At 46.9% G+C, this 13,929-nt stretch overlaps 1 protein-coding gene across 1 annotated transcript in view; it reads right to left on the reverse strand.

Annotated features, from left to right (window-relative positions):
• Positions 1-13,929, reverse strand: part of CDH3 (cadherin 3) — a 51,919-nt gene that overhangs the window by 8,389 nt on the left and 29,601 nt on the right. The window contains exons 9-12 of the mRNA XM_008050332.2: positions 12,673-12,858; positions 10,276-10,517; positions 9,742-9,887; positions 8,729-8,953 (exon numbers count right to left, since the gene is read on the reverse strand). Of these exons, the coding sequence (XP_008048523.1) occupies positions 8,729-8,953; positions 9,742-9,887; positions 10,276-10,517; positions 12,673-12,858 (799 nt within the window). The remainder of the gene's footprint in view (positions 1-8,728; positions 8,954-9,741; positions 9,888-10,275; positions 10,518-12,672; positions 12,859-13,929) is intronic.

The raw sequence follows: 13,929 nt of genomic DNA on the forward strand, positions 1-13,929 counted from the left end.
AGGTGAGATTGCAGCAAAAAGGGTGCCCCTTAGAATGTGCAAGGATGTGGAATTAGCAATGAACCTATGTATAAAAATGTAACAAGGGCTCAACAGCAAAAAATTTCCCCCCTGAAGGGACAAGGGAATGCAAATTTTGCAACCTTTAGGTGAAAAGGAAAAACAAGTACCTCCTCACACCCTTTATAAGTAACAACATTGACAGTTGTGATTGATGAGAAAGTGGAAAATTGAGACAGAGTATCTCCAAAAACAGGTGTTTTCGGGTAAAACAAGTCACAGACATGCCTTTTGATTTAAGAAATATTATAGTTTAATTAGAAAGAGGGTTAAAATTAAAGTAAGGTTTAGATAAATAGCAGTTATAATTAAAAGATAAATGTTTATTATAGATGTAGGTATTAGTTAAATAGAAAGAATAGGAAGTAATTAAGTTTTAAGGTAAACTTAAAATTATATACACTTAATGTAGGTTTAAAATTAAATACATTTAGGATTAGAAGTAAGATTAATTTCATATATAAGTATAGATTTAGACATAAGTTTTGTTTAGAAATATAAAATGTAAAATGGGTAGAATTAAGAAAATAGAACAGCGAAGGGAAGAGATTCAGTTGGCCTAGAGGTCACAGGATGTGATTGATAAATTCTTGGCAGCTGGTATTTTGTTACACCACCGGTAGCAGGAAGGAACAAAATGAAACTTGTAAAGGTCAACTTCCCCATAAACAAAAGAAAAAACATGATGTAAACATTTAATGTGTAACATGGGATACATTTTGTGGGTAAGGGGTTCAGTAAAAAAACTATATAAGCTTGTAAGAATTGAATAAAAATTGGCAGTCTTGAGCTCTCCCCAGGAACAAAATTCCTGTCGTGTTCCTCTTTTCTTTTTTGCTGCTTCCTGATTCCCCCGTCTCAAGCCCTGACTCTCTCCTGGAGCTGTACTCTAGCAATTTATTGTAGAGATGAGGTCTCACCAAGTAGCCCAGGCTGGTCTCGAACCCTTGGGCTCAGGCAATCCTCTCACTTCAGCCTCCCAAAATGCTGAGATTATAGGCATGAGCCACCGCACCTGGCCTTATTATTATTACTATTTTTTAAGAAATAAGGCTGGATTATTATAGGGTCATACCTGTAATCCCTGCACCTTGGGAAGCCAAGGCAGGAGGAAGCTTGAGGCTAGGAGTTTGAGGCCAGCCCGGGCAAAACAGTGATACCCTGTTTCCACAAAAATTTTTTTTAAAATAGCCAGATGTGGTGGCACACACCTGTAGTCCTAGCTACTTGGGAGGCTGAAGTAGGAGGTTTGTTTGAGCCCAGGAGTTCAAGGCTGCAACACTGCACTCCAGCCTGGGTGACAGAGTAAGACCCTGTCTCTACAAATTTTTTAAAAAATGTTTTAAATCAATAATCGGTCAGGCGCAGTAGCTCAAGTCTGAAATCCCAGCACTTTGGGAAGCCAAGATGAGAGGATTGCATGAGCTCAGGGGTTTGAGACCAGTCTAGGCAACTTGGTGAGACCTCTTCTCTACAATAAATCAAAAAATAAGCCAGATGTGGTGGCGTGTGCCTGCAGTTCCAGTTATTTGGAAGGCTGAGGTGGAAGGATCACCTGAGCCCAGGTCGAGGCAGTGGCCATGAGTGTACCACTGCCCTCCAGCCTGGGCGACCTACTTTCTTATGTGAATGCTCACTGCCATGTATTATTGTATAATTTTGCTCTTACAGTAACTACAAATGTTTATACCTCAACTGCATGATTGAATTTCAATATATGAAACACTTGTTTCTAAGGAAGCATTTGATTTTTTTTTTTTTTTTGAGTTGGAGTCTCACTCAGTCGCCCAGACTGGAGTGCAGTGGCCGCTCCCAGCCACCGCAGCCTCGACCCGCTGGGCTCCAGCGATTCTTCCGCCTCAACCTTCCAAGTAGCTGGAACTACAGGTGTGCACTACCACACCCAGCTAATCTTTTGGTTTATTGTAGAGATGAGGTCCGCCAAGTTGCCCAGGTGGGTCTCAAACACGCAGGCTCAGGCAATTCACTCACCTCAGCCTCCCAAGGCACGGGATTACAGGCTGAGCCACTGAGTCTGGCTGCATTTGATTATTAACAAATCCAAATGCACTTGACTTGGTTACATGAATGGTGCTTTGAAACATATCAGATAGGATGCTATCCTATGTTATCATAGCATTAGGGACTGTACATGAGTTTAGGGATGCCAGAAACAAGGCTGCAACAGGCATTGGGCCAACTGCCCTTCAGAGACCCAGGGGTGGCAGGGTAACCACAGAGCAGAAGCAGGTCCAGTGCAGCCTGCATGCTGGGCGCTTTGGGGAGACTGTGGCAATCCTAGAGTGGGAGGGGACTGTTTGTGGCTGAGGAATAGAGGGGTCAGGGGCCTCTTTAAAGAATGGCCTTGGATTTAGACCCAACTTTCCCAAGAGAGGTTCTATTAGCTTGGGTGGAACTGTTTTCTTTTCTTTTTTTTCTTTTTGAGTCGGAGTCTTATTCTGTTGCCTAAGCTGGAGTGGGGTGGTATGCTCATGGCTACCACAGCCTTGACCTGCTGGGCTCAGGCAATCCTTCCACCTCAGCCTTTCAAGAAGCTGCTAATTTGATTTATTGTAGAGATGAGGTCTCGCCATGCTGCCCAAGTTGGTCTCGAACCAGTGGGCTTGGCAATCTTCTCGCCTCCGCCTCCCAAAGTGCTGGGATTACCGGCGTAAGCCACTGCACCCAGTCAGGGTGGAACTGTTTTCATCATGTAGGACTGTCTCCAGCATTGGTATCACTCAATGCCAGAGTGTACCCAATCATGGGAGCAATCATAAACAAAAACAACACTCCCACACACACCGCTGGCTTGCCAGCCTATTTCAGCACTGATCTCAGGTCATTTTCAGTTCAAATGCCCTGCACGCTCACTGGGTTCCTCTTAGTCAAAAGGCCAGCAGGCAGAATCTACCTTGTTCCCACTCAGCAGTGGCAGGCAGAGATACCTCTGCAGACTAAATATTTGCTCTACCATGTGGAGAGCCCAATGTGGAGTAAGTCACCAAAACATCTCTACCCCACTGCAGGGCTGATTTCTCAGTTGTTGGCAATGATGATGGTGGTGACTAAATGGATGCTTACTATGTGCCAGGCCCCACCCTGATTCTCACCATAACTTTAAGAGGCAGGTACTGACATTAAACTCATTTTACACATACAGAGATTGGGGCGTAGCAAGTCAAGGAACTAGCCTGAGGTCACATGAAGTAAAACCGAGGCTTACGGAAAGCAAATATCTTGTCAGAAGCACTATGGCTACTGCAAAAAAAATAAATAAATAAAATCATCAAGATTTTAATACAGGCAGTCTGACTTGCCATGATGGCCTGCTACCTATCATTTTTAGAACCCGAGTGATATGCAAAATGCTTTTTTCCCCTTTATTTACTTTTTTCTTTTTGAGTTGGAGTCACACTCTTGTCACCCAGGCTGGAGTGGAGTGGCACTCTCACGGCCACCATAGCCTTGACAAGCTGGGTTTAGGCAATCCTTCCACCTCAGCTTTCCAAGTAGCTGAAACTGTAGACACATGCCGCACACTGGCTATACTTTTTTATTTTTATTTTTTTGAGTTAGAGTCTCACTCTGTCGCCCAAACTGGAGTGCAGTGGCACGCTCCTGGCCACCACAGCCCCGATCTGCTGGGCTCCGGTAATCCTTCCATCTCAGCCTTCCAAGTAGCTGGAACTACAAGCATGTGCTACCACACTTGGCTAATTTTTGACTTATTGTAGAGACAAGGTCTCGCCAAGTTGCCCGGATGGGTCTCGAACCTGCAGACTCAGGCAATCCACTCGCCATAGCCTCCCAAAGTGCTGGGATTACAGGCTGAGTCACTGAGCTTAGCCTACTTTTTTTTTTTTTTTTAAGTCAGAGACTCACTGCTGCCTAGGCTAGGGTACAGTGACACTTTCATGGCCGCTGCAATCTTGACCACTGACCTTCTGGCTCAGCCTTCCAAGTAGTTGGTACCACAAGTGTGCACCACCATACTCGACTGTCAACCTTTTTTTTTTTTTTTTAACTTATTGTAGGCTGGGCCCAGTGGCTCATGCCTATAATCATAGTACTTTGGGAGGCCGAGGCAAGAGCATTGCCTGAGCCCAGGGGTTGACCAGCCTGGACAACATGACAAGACCTCATCTCTACAATAAATCAGAAAATTACCAGACAGGCATGTTGGCACATACCTGTAGTTCCAGCTACTTGGAAGGCTGAGGCAGAAGGATCGCCTGAGCCCAGCAGGTTGAAGCTGTGGTGGCCATGAACATGCTGCTGCACTCCAACCTGGGCACAGAGTGAGATTTCAACTCAAAAAGAAAAAAAAAAAAACTTATTATAGAGATGAGGTTTTGTTAAGCTGCCCGAGCTGGTTTCAAACCCCTAGGCTCAGGTAATCCTCTTACCTCCACTTCCCAAAGTGCTGGGATTATAGGCGTGAGCTACTGTGCCCAGCCTCTTGACTTAGTATTTTTACCAAACTCTATGGTCAGTAATTTTTTTTTTTTTTTTTGATTTGCAGTTTCACTCTGTCATCCAGATTGGAGTGCAGTGGCATGCTCCTGGCTACCGCAGCCTTGACTTGCTGGGTTCAGCGATCCTTCTGCTCAGCCTTCCAAGTAGCTGGAACTACAGGCGCGCGCTACCATGCCCGCCTAAGTTTTAAAAATTTATTGTAGAGATGAGGTCTTGCCAAGTTGCCCAGGTGGGTCTCAAACCCATGGGCTCAGGCAATCCGCTCACCTCGGCCTCCTAAAGCATGGGATTACAGGCTGAACCACCGAGCCCGGCCTATGGTCAGTATTTTAATCCTTATTTATAGACAAACATAAGGCTTGATGGGGTAAAACAACATGCTCTGCTATGCCCATTCATGCTCTGCGTTAAGTTCCTTGACAACAGCACAAGGGTGAATAGAAAAACAAAATTAGGCTGGGTGCAGTGCTTCACACCTGTAATCCCAGCACTTTGGGAGGATGAGCTGGGAGGATTGCTTGAGGCCAGGAGCTTGAGACAGCCTAGGCAAAATAGCGAGACCCTCTTTCCACACAAAAATTTTTTTTAAATAGCTGGGTTTGGTGGCTTGTGCCTGCAGCTACTTGAGAGGCTGAGTGGGAAGATTGCTTAAGCTAGGAATTTGAGGCAGTGAGCTATGATAACAATCTAGCCTGGGAGACAGAGGGAGACCCTGTCTCAAAAAGAAGAAAAAACAAAACAAAAACAGGCTGGGCTCAGTGTTTCAGCCTGTAATCTCAGCACTTTGAGAGGCTGAGGCGAGTGGATTGCCTGAGCCCGTGGGCTCGAGACCAGCCTGGGCAACTTGGCAAGACCTCGTCTCTACAATAAATAAAAAATTAGCCGGTGTGGTAGCGCGTGCCTGTAGTTCCGGCTACTTGGAAGGCTGAGGAGGAAGAATCGCTTAAGCCCAGCAGGTAGACACTGGGGTGGCTATGAGTGTGCCACTGCATTCCAGCCTGGGTCACAGAGTGAGACTCCAACTCAAAAAAAAAAAAGAAAAGAAAAAAAACAACAAAATTAAAGCCAAGAACCAGGTATCAATACCGTTATCAGGTATTGATACCACTGGAATTTGGCCACACTACTCATACTTCAACAGAGCCAGGCCTGTGACTGGTGTTGGGAAGCAATGGTGTTGAAGATGGCTGCTCCTCTCTACTGAGCATGATACACCAGACAGGATAACTTTCTTTTTTTTTTTTTTTTGAGTTGGAGTCTCACTCTGTCGCCCAGACTGGAGTGCAGTGGCCGCTCCCTGCCACCGCAGCCTCAATCTGCTGGGCTCCGGCGATCCTTCCGCCTCAGCCTTCCGAGTAGCCGGAATTACAGGCATGTACTACCATGCCCGGCTGATTTTTTGGTTTAGTGTAGAGATGAGGTCTCGCTGCCCAGGCAGGTCTCGAACCCACGGGCTCAGGCAATCCACTCACCTCAGCCTCCCAAAGGTGCGGGATTACAGGCTGAGCCACTGAGCCCGGCTACAGGATGATTTTCATGTACTCACCTACTTCATCTTCACAATAACCATGTGCAAGTAGATACAACTCTTGACCCTATCCTACAGATAAGGAAACGGAGGCATAGGGAAGTTTGGTAATTTGCCCACAGTGACAAAACTAGTAAATAGAAAGAAGAGTCAGGTTTAGAATCAAGGCAATCTGGCTCCAGAGTTCAAGATTTTACATGGTATGTTCAAGGAGGGAAAAAAATGGTTTCTAGGCCACAAGGGGGTGACAGTAGACCAACTTGGGATCCCGAAGGGAAAGGTGCTGGAATATACGTCACAGGAATCACAAAGCTGAGATGAAATGCAGGTTGATGCAGGGCTCCCGAACCCCTTCTGGGCTGGGATCAGCAGCAGTGATAGAAACTGGGAATGTGGGCTGGGCGCGGTTGAGTCAGCCTGTAATCCCAGCACTTTGGGAGGCTGAGGCAAGAGGACTGCCTGAGCCCGGGGGTTCGAGACCAGCCTTGGCAACTTGGTGAGAACTCATCTTTAAAACAAATCATAAAAACTAGCCGGGCGTGGTGGCGTGCATCTATAATTCCAGCTACTTGGAAGGCTGAGGCAGAAGGATCGCCCAAGTCCAGCAGGTTGAGGCTGCAGTGGCCGTGAGTGTGCCACTGCACTCCAGTCTAGGCGACAGAGCGAGACTCCAACTCAAATAAAGAAAAGAAAAGAAACTGGAATTGTGGTTTCTCTGGGAAGAACCTGAATGTACCGATTCCCCATTTCTCTCCTGGCTGACCCCACACCCAAGAGGAAGGGGAAATTTATTTTTTTGAGTCAGAGTCTCTCTGTTGCCCAGGCTGAAGAGCAGTTGTATAATCACAGCCACTGTACTCAACTTGCTGGGCTCAGGTGATCCTTCTGCCTCAGCCTTCCAAGTAGCTAGAACTGCAGGTATGTCACCATGCCTGGCTAATTTGATTTATTGCAGAGGTATGGTCTCACCAAATTGCCCAGGCTGCCCAGGATTGTCTGGGCTCAGGCAATCCTCTTACCTCCACCTCCCACAACGCTGGGATTACAGGAGTGAGCTACTACTCCTAGCCAGGAAACACTTTAAATCAGGGTGAGGTAGTGTTTCTCCAGGGGCTGACTTGGCACGTAGGGCTAGATACCTTTCTCAAGCCTCCTGGGTCCTCACCCACTCCATGCAGAAAGAATTTTGTCCTCAAAACTGAAAAAGATCCCTGAAGGCTGAGAGCTTCCAAGCTGGCCTTGGAAAGAGGCAGGACAAGGAGGTGGATGGGAGCAGTGATGGGGTGGCCAGGGGCTCTGGAGGCAAAGCTCAGCTACAATTTCTACCACTGACCTGCTCTGTGCCCTTGAACATACTGTTGAACCCCTCCAAGCCTCATTTTCATCTGCAATTAGGAATTAAATTACTGACTGCAGGATTTGGTAGAAATATTACATAAAAAAGAAAAAGCATTTTGCATATCGCCAGAGTTCAAAAAATGGTAGCCATTAAGACATCATGGTAAGTCAGACTGGCTGGGTTAAAATCCCAGGGATGTAATTTTTTAGCCATAATGCTTCTGGGATGACACATCAGGCTTCTGTAAGCCTTGGTTTCCTCATCTATAAAATGGGGGCAGGGAGGGAGTGCATGCATAAGAAAGGGAGAAAGACAGAGGGGTATCTTCTTCACAGGTTACTGTGAGGGTGAAGTCATCTAACCTATGTAAAGCATGTGGTATCTGGCACACAGTATGTGCACTCAATGAGCATTAGCTAGGATTTCTCTGTTGGAGTCCTGACTCTATGTGATACTGGGCCAGCCAATACCTCTCTCTCTGGGCCTCAGTTTTTTACTTTTCATTCTTTTTTTTTGAGTCAGAGTCTCACTCTGTCGCCCAGGCTGGAGTGCAGTGGCACATTTATTGCCACCACAGCCTTGACCTGCTGGGCTCAGACGATCCTTTCATCTCAGCCTTCCAAGCAGCTGGAACTACAGGTGTATGCTACCATGCCTGGCTAATTTTTTGATTTATTGTAGAGACGAGGAAGCTTCATGTTCCCAGGATGGTTTCGAACCCCTGGATGCAGGCAATCCTCTTACCTCAGCCTCCCAAAGTGCAGGGATTACAGCGTGAGCCACCGTGCCCAGCTTACTTCTCATTAAGTCAGGGTCTCACTCTGTCACCCAGGCTGAACAGCAGTGGCACAATCATGGCTCACTAAAGCCTTGACCTCTCCTGGGTTCAGGTGATCCTTCTGCCTCAACTTCCCAAATAGCTGGGACTACAGGTGCATGCCACCATACCCACTAATTTTTCATATTTTGTAGATACGAGGTCTCACCATGTTGCCCAGGCTGGTCTTGAACTCCTGGACTCAAGCAGTCCTCTTCCTCTGGCCTCCCAAAGTGTTGGGATTACAAGGTGTGAGCCATCATGCCCAGTGAGGCTTCTGCACAGGAAGGCAGCTGTGCTAGAATGGTCTTTTAGGGGTCCTATGGAATTCCAAGGGCTTATACCAGGTTAATAAACAGCATCTGATTAACATTCTTAAGGAAACCATTGCTTCCATGACCTACAAGATGCTGGGATGGGAATGTGTGTAGGGTCCTAGTATGGGGCTGACGTCCACAGGCAGAGCTGGCACCCAACTGCTTGCCATCACCACTCAGTCAGTTACCTTTTTCATTGATGTCTGCTGTCCAGTGGATGTCCGAGTCATGTGTGAGCTGGGCCTGGAAAGGGGAGGTGTTAGGGAACAGGTCCTTGTCCGTGATGTTCAGCACTTGGGGCACAGGGCTTTGGTTGCAGATGGTGATCTGATGGGGCTCAGGGACTGGGCCATGGTCATTGACATCGGTAAGTGTCAGCAGGAGGGTCCCTGTGCCGGTGGTAGGAGGGCTCCCTGTATAGAGAAACACATATGATATGATCTCTTTTCTGCATCTGCCCTTGGCTGGGCTGATGTATCAGTAAAGCTTCCCTGTGACCTACTCAGTTAGCCCTGGGAAGGCTCCTGTTTACTGCCCAGTTCTAACAGCTCAAGACCTTCTACATTCTAGTTTCAAACACACGGCAAACACATGCCCCTCAAGTCATCCAGCATTCTCATTTTGGTCCACAATGGACATTACCAACTGATCACAGCACGTCTGCAGCCACTGCACCCAGACAGCCACTAAAACCACAGAGCCAACCTACTGGCCCTCTCAGAGTTAATCCAGTGTTTGCTGATTAGTCCCGGGAAAGCTTCCTTTCATACCCTGCTGTTACCTCTCACCTGCCTGCAGGCCTTGGGCTGTTATATGTCAAGCAGAGATGGCAATTATATCATAACCCCTATCCATCACGATGTGACTCCTGGTCACTAATCAGTTATGGCACTTTCCAGGCAGCCTCTACCAATCAATCTCAAAGGGAAACTGACAGACCAAGTCAGGGCTCAGTGAACCGAAAACTTAGGTTGAAGGAAGGGAGTCTCCTAGCTATTGGGTTGTAGGGACATGAGAATCAGTCAGTAACACTAGGACCAGTCTTTACAAAGACTCCTCTGAGAGATCCCTTTGACCCTCTGGATTGGTTTGCAAATACCCCTCCCCAATGTCACACTCTGCCTGCAGAGAGAACATGCTGTGTCGTGTGACCTGGTAACCCAAAGTGGCCTCTGTGGAAGGGCTGGGAGGAAGTTCTCACCATTGTCCGTGGCCGACACCATGACTTCATAGATGTTGTTTCTCACAAATTGCTCATCCTCACGGTCTAAGAGGCCTACAGCAGTGACCTGCCCACTCTCTGGGTCCATTGCCAGCCACCCAGCTGGGTCTCTCAGGATGTGGTAGCTGGAGAGAAAAAGTTGAGAAGAGTCACATCCACATCCAGAATATTCAGAATCCTGGTGTCATCCTTCAAGGCCTCCTCATACCAACAGGCAGATATACTCTGGGCTCCTAGGCAGGACCATGTGGAAGATGCATCTAATTTGTAAACGGGAGCCTAAAGCCCAACAAGGACACATGGACAGTGAGGATATGCTTGCTCCGAGTCCCTGCTCAGAAACTTCAGCCTGGAAGAGGGTAGGAAAAAGAGGTCCCATGCAGGGGTGATGTTCAACATATTTAATAATCTTTCTGGTTATTAGGACAAACACTGGCCACAATGAACAACCCATCCAACTGCACTGGTGCATCTGGCTGACTTTGAGCCCAGCCCAGCCCAACTGCTGAATACCTGATCTTCTGATTTTCCTTGTCAGGGTCTTGGGCAGTGTAGACACAAATGGGTTCCCCGATGGAGATGCCCTCCTGGACCTCGATGACTTTAGAGGGTGGGACAAACATGGGGGCCTCATTTGCATCCTCCACGTGGACCACTACAGTGGCTGTGGAAGTTGGAAGTTTCAGCACAAAGGGAGCCTCGTTGATGACTTCAACGTACAGAGTGTGCTGGTTTTTGGCCTCAAAATCCAAGCCCTACAAAAGAAGAGGAAGATGGATTGAACCTTCTTTCTTTTAATTACAAAATTTTTTTTGAGTTAAAGTCTCACTCTGTCACCAGGCTGGAGTGCAGTGGCATGCTCATGGCCACTGCAGCCTTGATTTGCTGGACTCAGGCAATCCTTCTGCCTCAGTCTTCCAAGTAGCTGGAACCATTTTTTTTTTAGTTATAGAGACGACATCTTGCCAAGTTGCCCAGACTGGTCTCAAATCCCTGGGTTCAGGCAATCCTCTTGCCTCTGCCTCCCAAAGTTCTGAGATTATAGGCATGAGCCACCACACCCAGCCCTGAACCACCATTTTTTTTTTTTTTTTTTTGAGTTGGAGTCTCACTCCGTCACCCAAACTGGAGTGCAGTGGCACATTCCCAGCCACCGCAGCCTCAACCTGCTGGGCTCTGGCGATCCTTCCGCCTCAGCCTTCCAAGTAGCTGGAACTACAGGCGTGCGCTACCATGCCCAGCTAATTTTTTTTATTTATTGTTTTATTGTAGAGATGAGGTCTTGTCAAGTTGCCCAGGTGGGTCTCGAACCCATGGGCTCAGGCAATTCACTCACCTCAGCCTCCCAAATCACGCAATTACAGGCTGAGCCACCGAGCCCGGCCTGAACTACCATTCTGAGATGAAATCCCACGCAGTGCAACTGATATGTTAGAAGCAAAGAGCCAATAATACTGAGGGGCTTGAGGCTCCCACAGCAACAATGCTCCCTGTCCTCTCAAGCCTCCTTTGTTTTCTGAGTAGACAGCTAATGTGGCCTAGAGGTAAGTTGGTGGAATGGAATATTGGTTCCCAATGGGGTGGTGTTGCCCCATAGAGGCTGTTTTAGAAACTTGGAGGGATTTCTAGTTGCCATGATGACTGGGGATATCACTGACATTTATAGGCTGAGGCGGGATGCTATGCCCCACATTATAGACATGAGCTGTCCCACGTGGCTTACCAGTTTTCCCTTGGACATTTATATACTCATGAGTGTGAAAAACCTGTTTATAATTAGAGTCTAGAACATGTTTTACATATAAACCAAGTTTTTGGAGTGGTTTTAATATACACTAAATTTTCTAGGAATGCAACTTCTGAGGAGAGCTTGTAATTTAATCTGTTTATGACTTTCCCAAGAGTTGCTTATTTGCTGTTGTTGTTTTTTTTTTTAAAGATATAGGCTCTTGCTCAGTCACCCAGGATGGAGTGCAGTGGCACAATCAGAGCACACTGCAGCCTCAAATATCTTGCCTCAAGTGACCCTCCTGTCTTGACCTCCCACTGCATTTGGATGGTTCTTCAGAAAGATGCAGGTAATTGACCACTTTGCTATGTTTTATAGTATAGCTGTGCCCAAAAGTTTACATACCAAAATATTTTATATTCTGGAACTTTTTCTGTACATTTCTCCTTCATTTTATAGCTAGGGCATTCTACTTTTCTAGAAATGATGTGTTAGGTTATATTACACCTAAACTTCATTTCACAATGTAAAAGGGGCATTAGAAAATATTTGTTGCAAAAAAGGAGACAGTGATCCAAAACAATCAAAGTATTATATAAAACTCTGCTTCTCAAACTAGGCCATTCTTCATAGTAAACCAAAAGGTAAAAGAAATCGAAGAAAGATTAAGCTCATCTTCCTGAAGCATCAATTTTATTCAGACTTTTTGCCCCAACCCATGTTCTGTACCCCAATGAAAACAAAAATTCATAAAAATTAAAAAAATTTTTTTTGAGGCAAGAATGTGTTTAACCAGTGACTTAAAACATTTTATTATCTAAATAAACATCTAGACATGAGTTACAGAGTAAATGCAACATTAGTATGGATTTCAAAAGACAGAGATCCTTTGTGTGAGAAGACTGATTGGGGGGCAGCCACTGGACACTGGGTTCTGGGAAGATATCTTCACTGATCTGCTTCATTTCCATCAGTGATTCTTATCTGCTTATGAATTGGGCTCCTGGATAAGATTTAGTTAACCCAAAGGGACTCCTCAGCACAAGAGCAGTGGGACAGCGTTGGAAGGCACCGGCCTGGTAAATGGCCCAGGGTAGGTGGCCTGAGGCAGTGGGTGGCTCCTTGTCCTGGAGGCTGCAGACCCCAGGTATGCTCCTTACCTAAATCCCAGACTGACTTACCTTCTGGGTCATCAGGATGCCCTGGTTGCTCTCGGGGTCGGTGGTGATGGCAAAATGGTCTCTGTCATCACCTCCCACAATGTGGTAGGTGGCATGCCACGCCAGCGAGTTGGGGGCATCTAGATCGGTCACTGTCAGCCTCTGTACCTCATGGTCCACTGCATTCTCGGGCACATGGGCTTCATACTGCCAGCATGGGAAGTACAGCATAATTAGAGTGGAGAAGGACCATCCCGAGAGCCTGTTCCCTTCTTCAGTGGCTGGGAATCTTCAAGGGAGGCAGGGGGGGTGCCTTCACCCTTTTCTGGACCACCCACCCAGTTAGCAGACTGTCAGGGCACACACGAGGAACAGATAACACTAACCCTGGGCCTGCCTGTGCTATACCCAAGGGCCTGATGTTCCAGGAATCTCATGGCTCTGGGTGCCCAAGCCTCGGCCACGTGTAGCTGTCTATCCAGCTGAGATCAGAAAGGTATAAGTGGCAGGAAAGGTTAGGTGCTTGAACATGCCAGAGCACTGACCAGGAGCTTTCTGGAGGTTCTGGGACAGGTGGCAAAGACGGGGAAATCAGCTGCTCAGAACAAATGTTTAATCGGGCCTAAATAATGTTCAGCAGTCAGAGCTGTCTCAAGATGGAACAAAACTAGGTGTGTGTCACCTTGATTAGTACTGAGTCCTCTGTCCCCGTAGGTATACAGGCTTTACTGGGTAAGGTGGACAGGTATAGGTATGAGGCAAGTAAGTTTTCATATCAACAAAGATTTTTATATTGAGCACTTATATATCAGGCACTGTGTTAAGATATGTACACAGATTATTTCATTTTAAACTTAGAACAGTACAGCAAGCCAGGCACAGTGGCTCGCACCTCTAATCCCACACTTTGGGAGGAGGAGAGGATTGCAGTTCAGGGGTTTGAGACTAACCTGGGCAACTTGGTGAGATCTCATCTCTACAATAAATAAAAAAAAATTAGCTGGGCATGGTGGCACATGTCTGTGGTTCCAGCTACTTAGTAGGCTGAGGCAGAAGGATCGCCTGAGCCCAGCAAGTAACGCTGGGGTGGCCATGAGTGTGCCACCGCACTCCAGCCTGGATGACAGAGTGAGACGCCAACTCAAAAAAAACCAATAAACCGGGCTTGGTGGCTCAGCCTGTAATCCCGCGCCTTTGGGAGGCTGAGGTGAGTGGATCGCCTGAGCCCGCGGGTTCGAGACCCGCCTGGGCAGTGAGACCTCATCTCTACAATAAATC

Source organism: Carlito syrichta, unplaced genomic scaffold (assembly GCF_000164805.1).
Source record: "Carlito syrichta isolate Samal-C Ts95f unplaced genomic scaffold, Tarsius_syrichta-2.0.1 Scaffold144165, whole genome shotgun sequence".
Taxonomy (NCBI): Eukaryota; Metazoa; Chordata; class Mammalia; order Primates; family Tarsiidae; genus Carlito; species Carlito syrichta.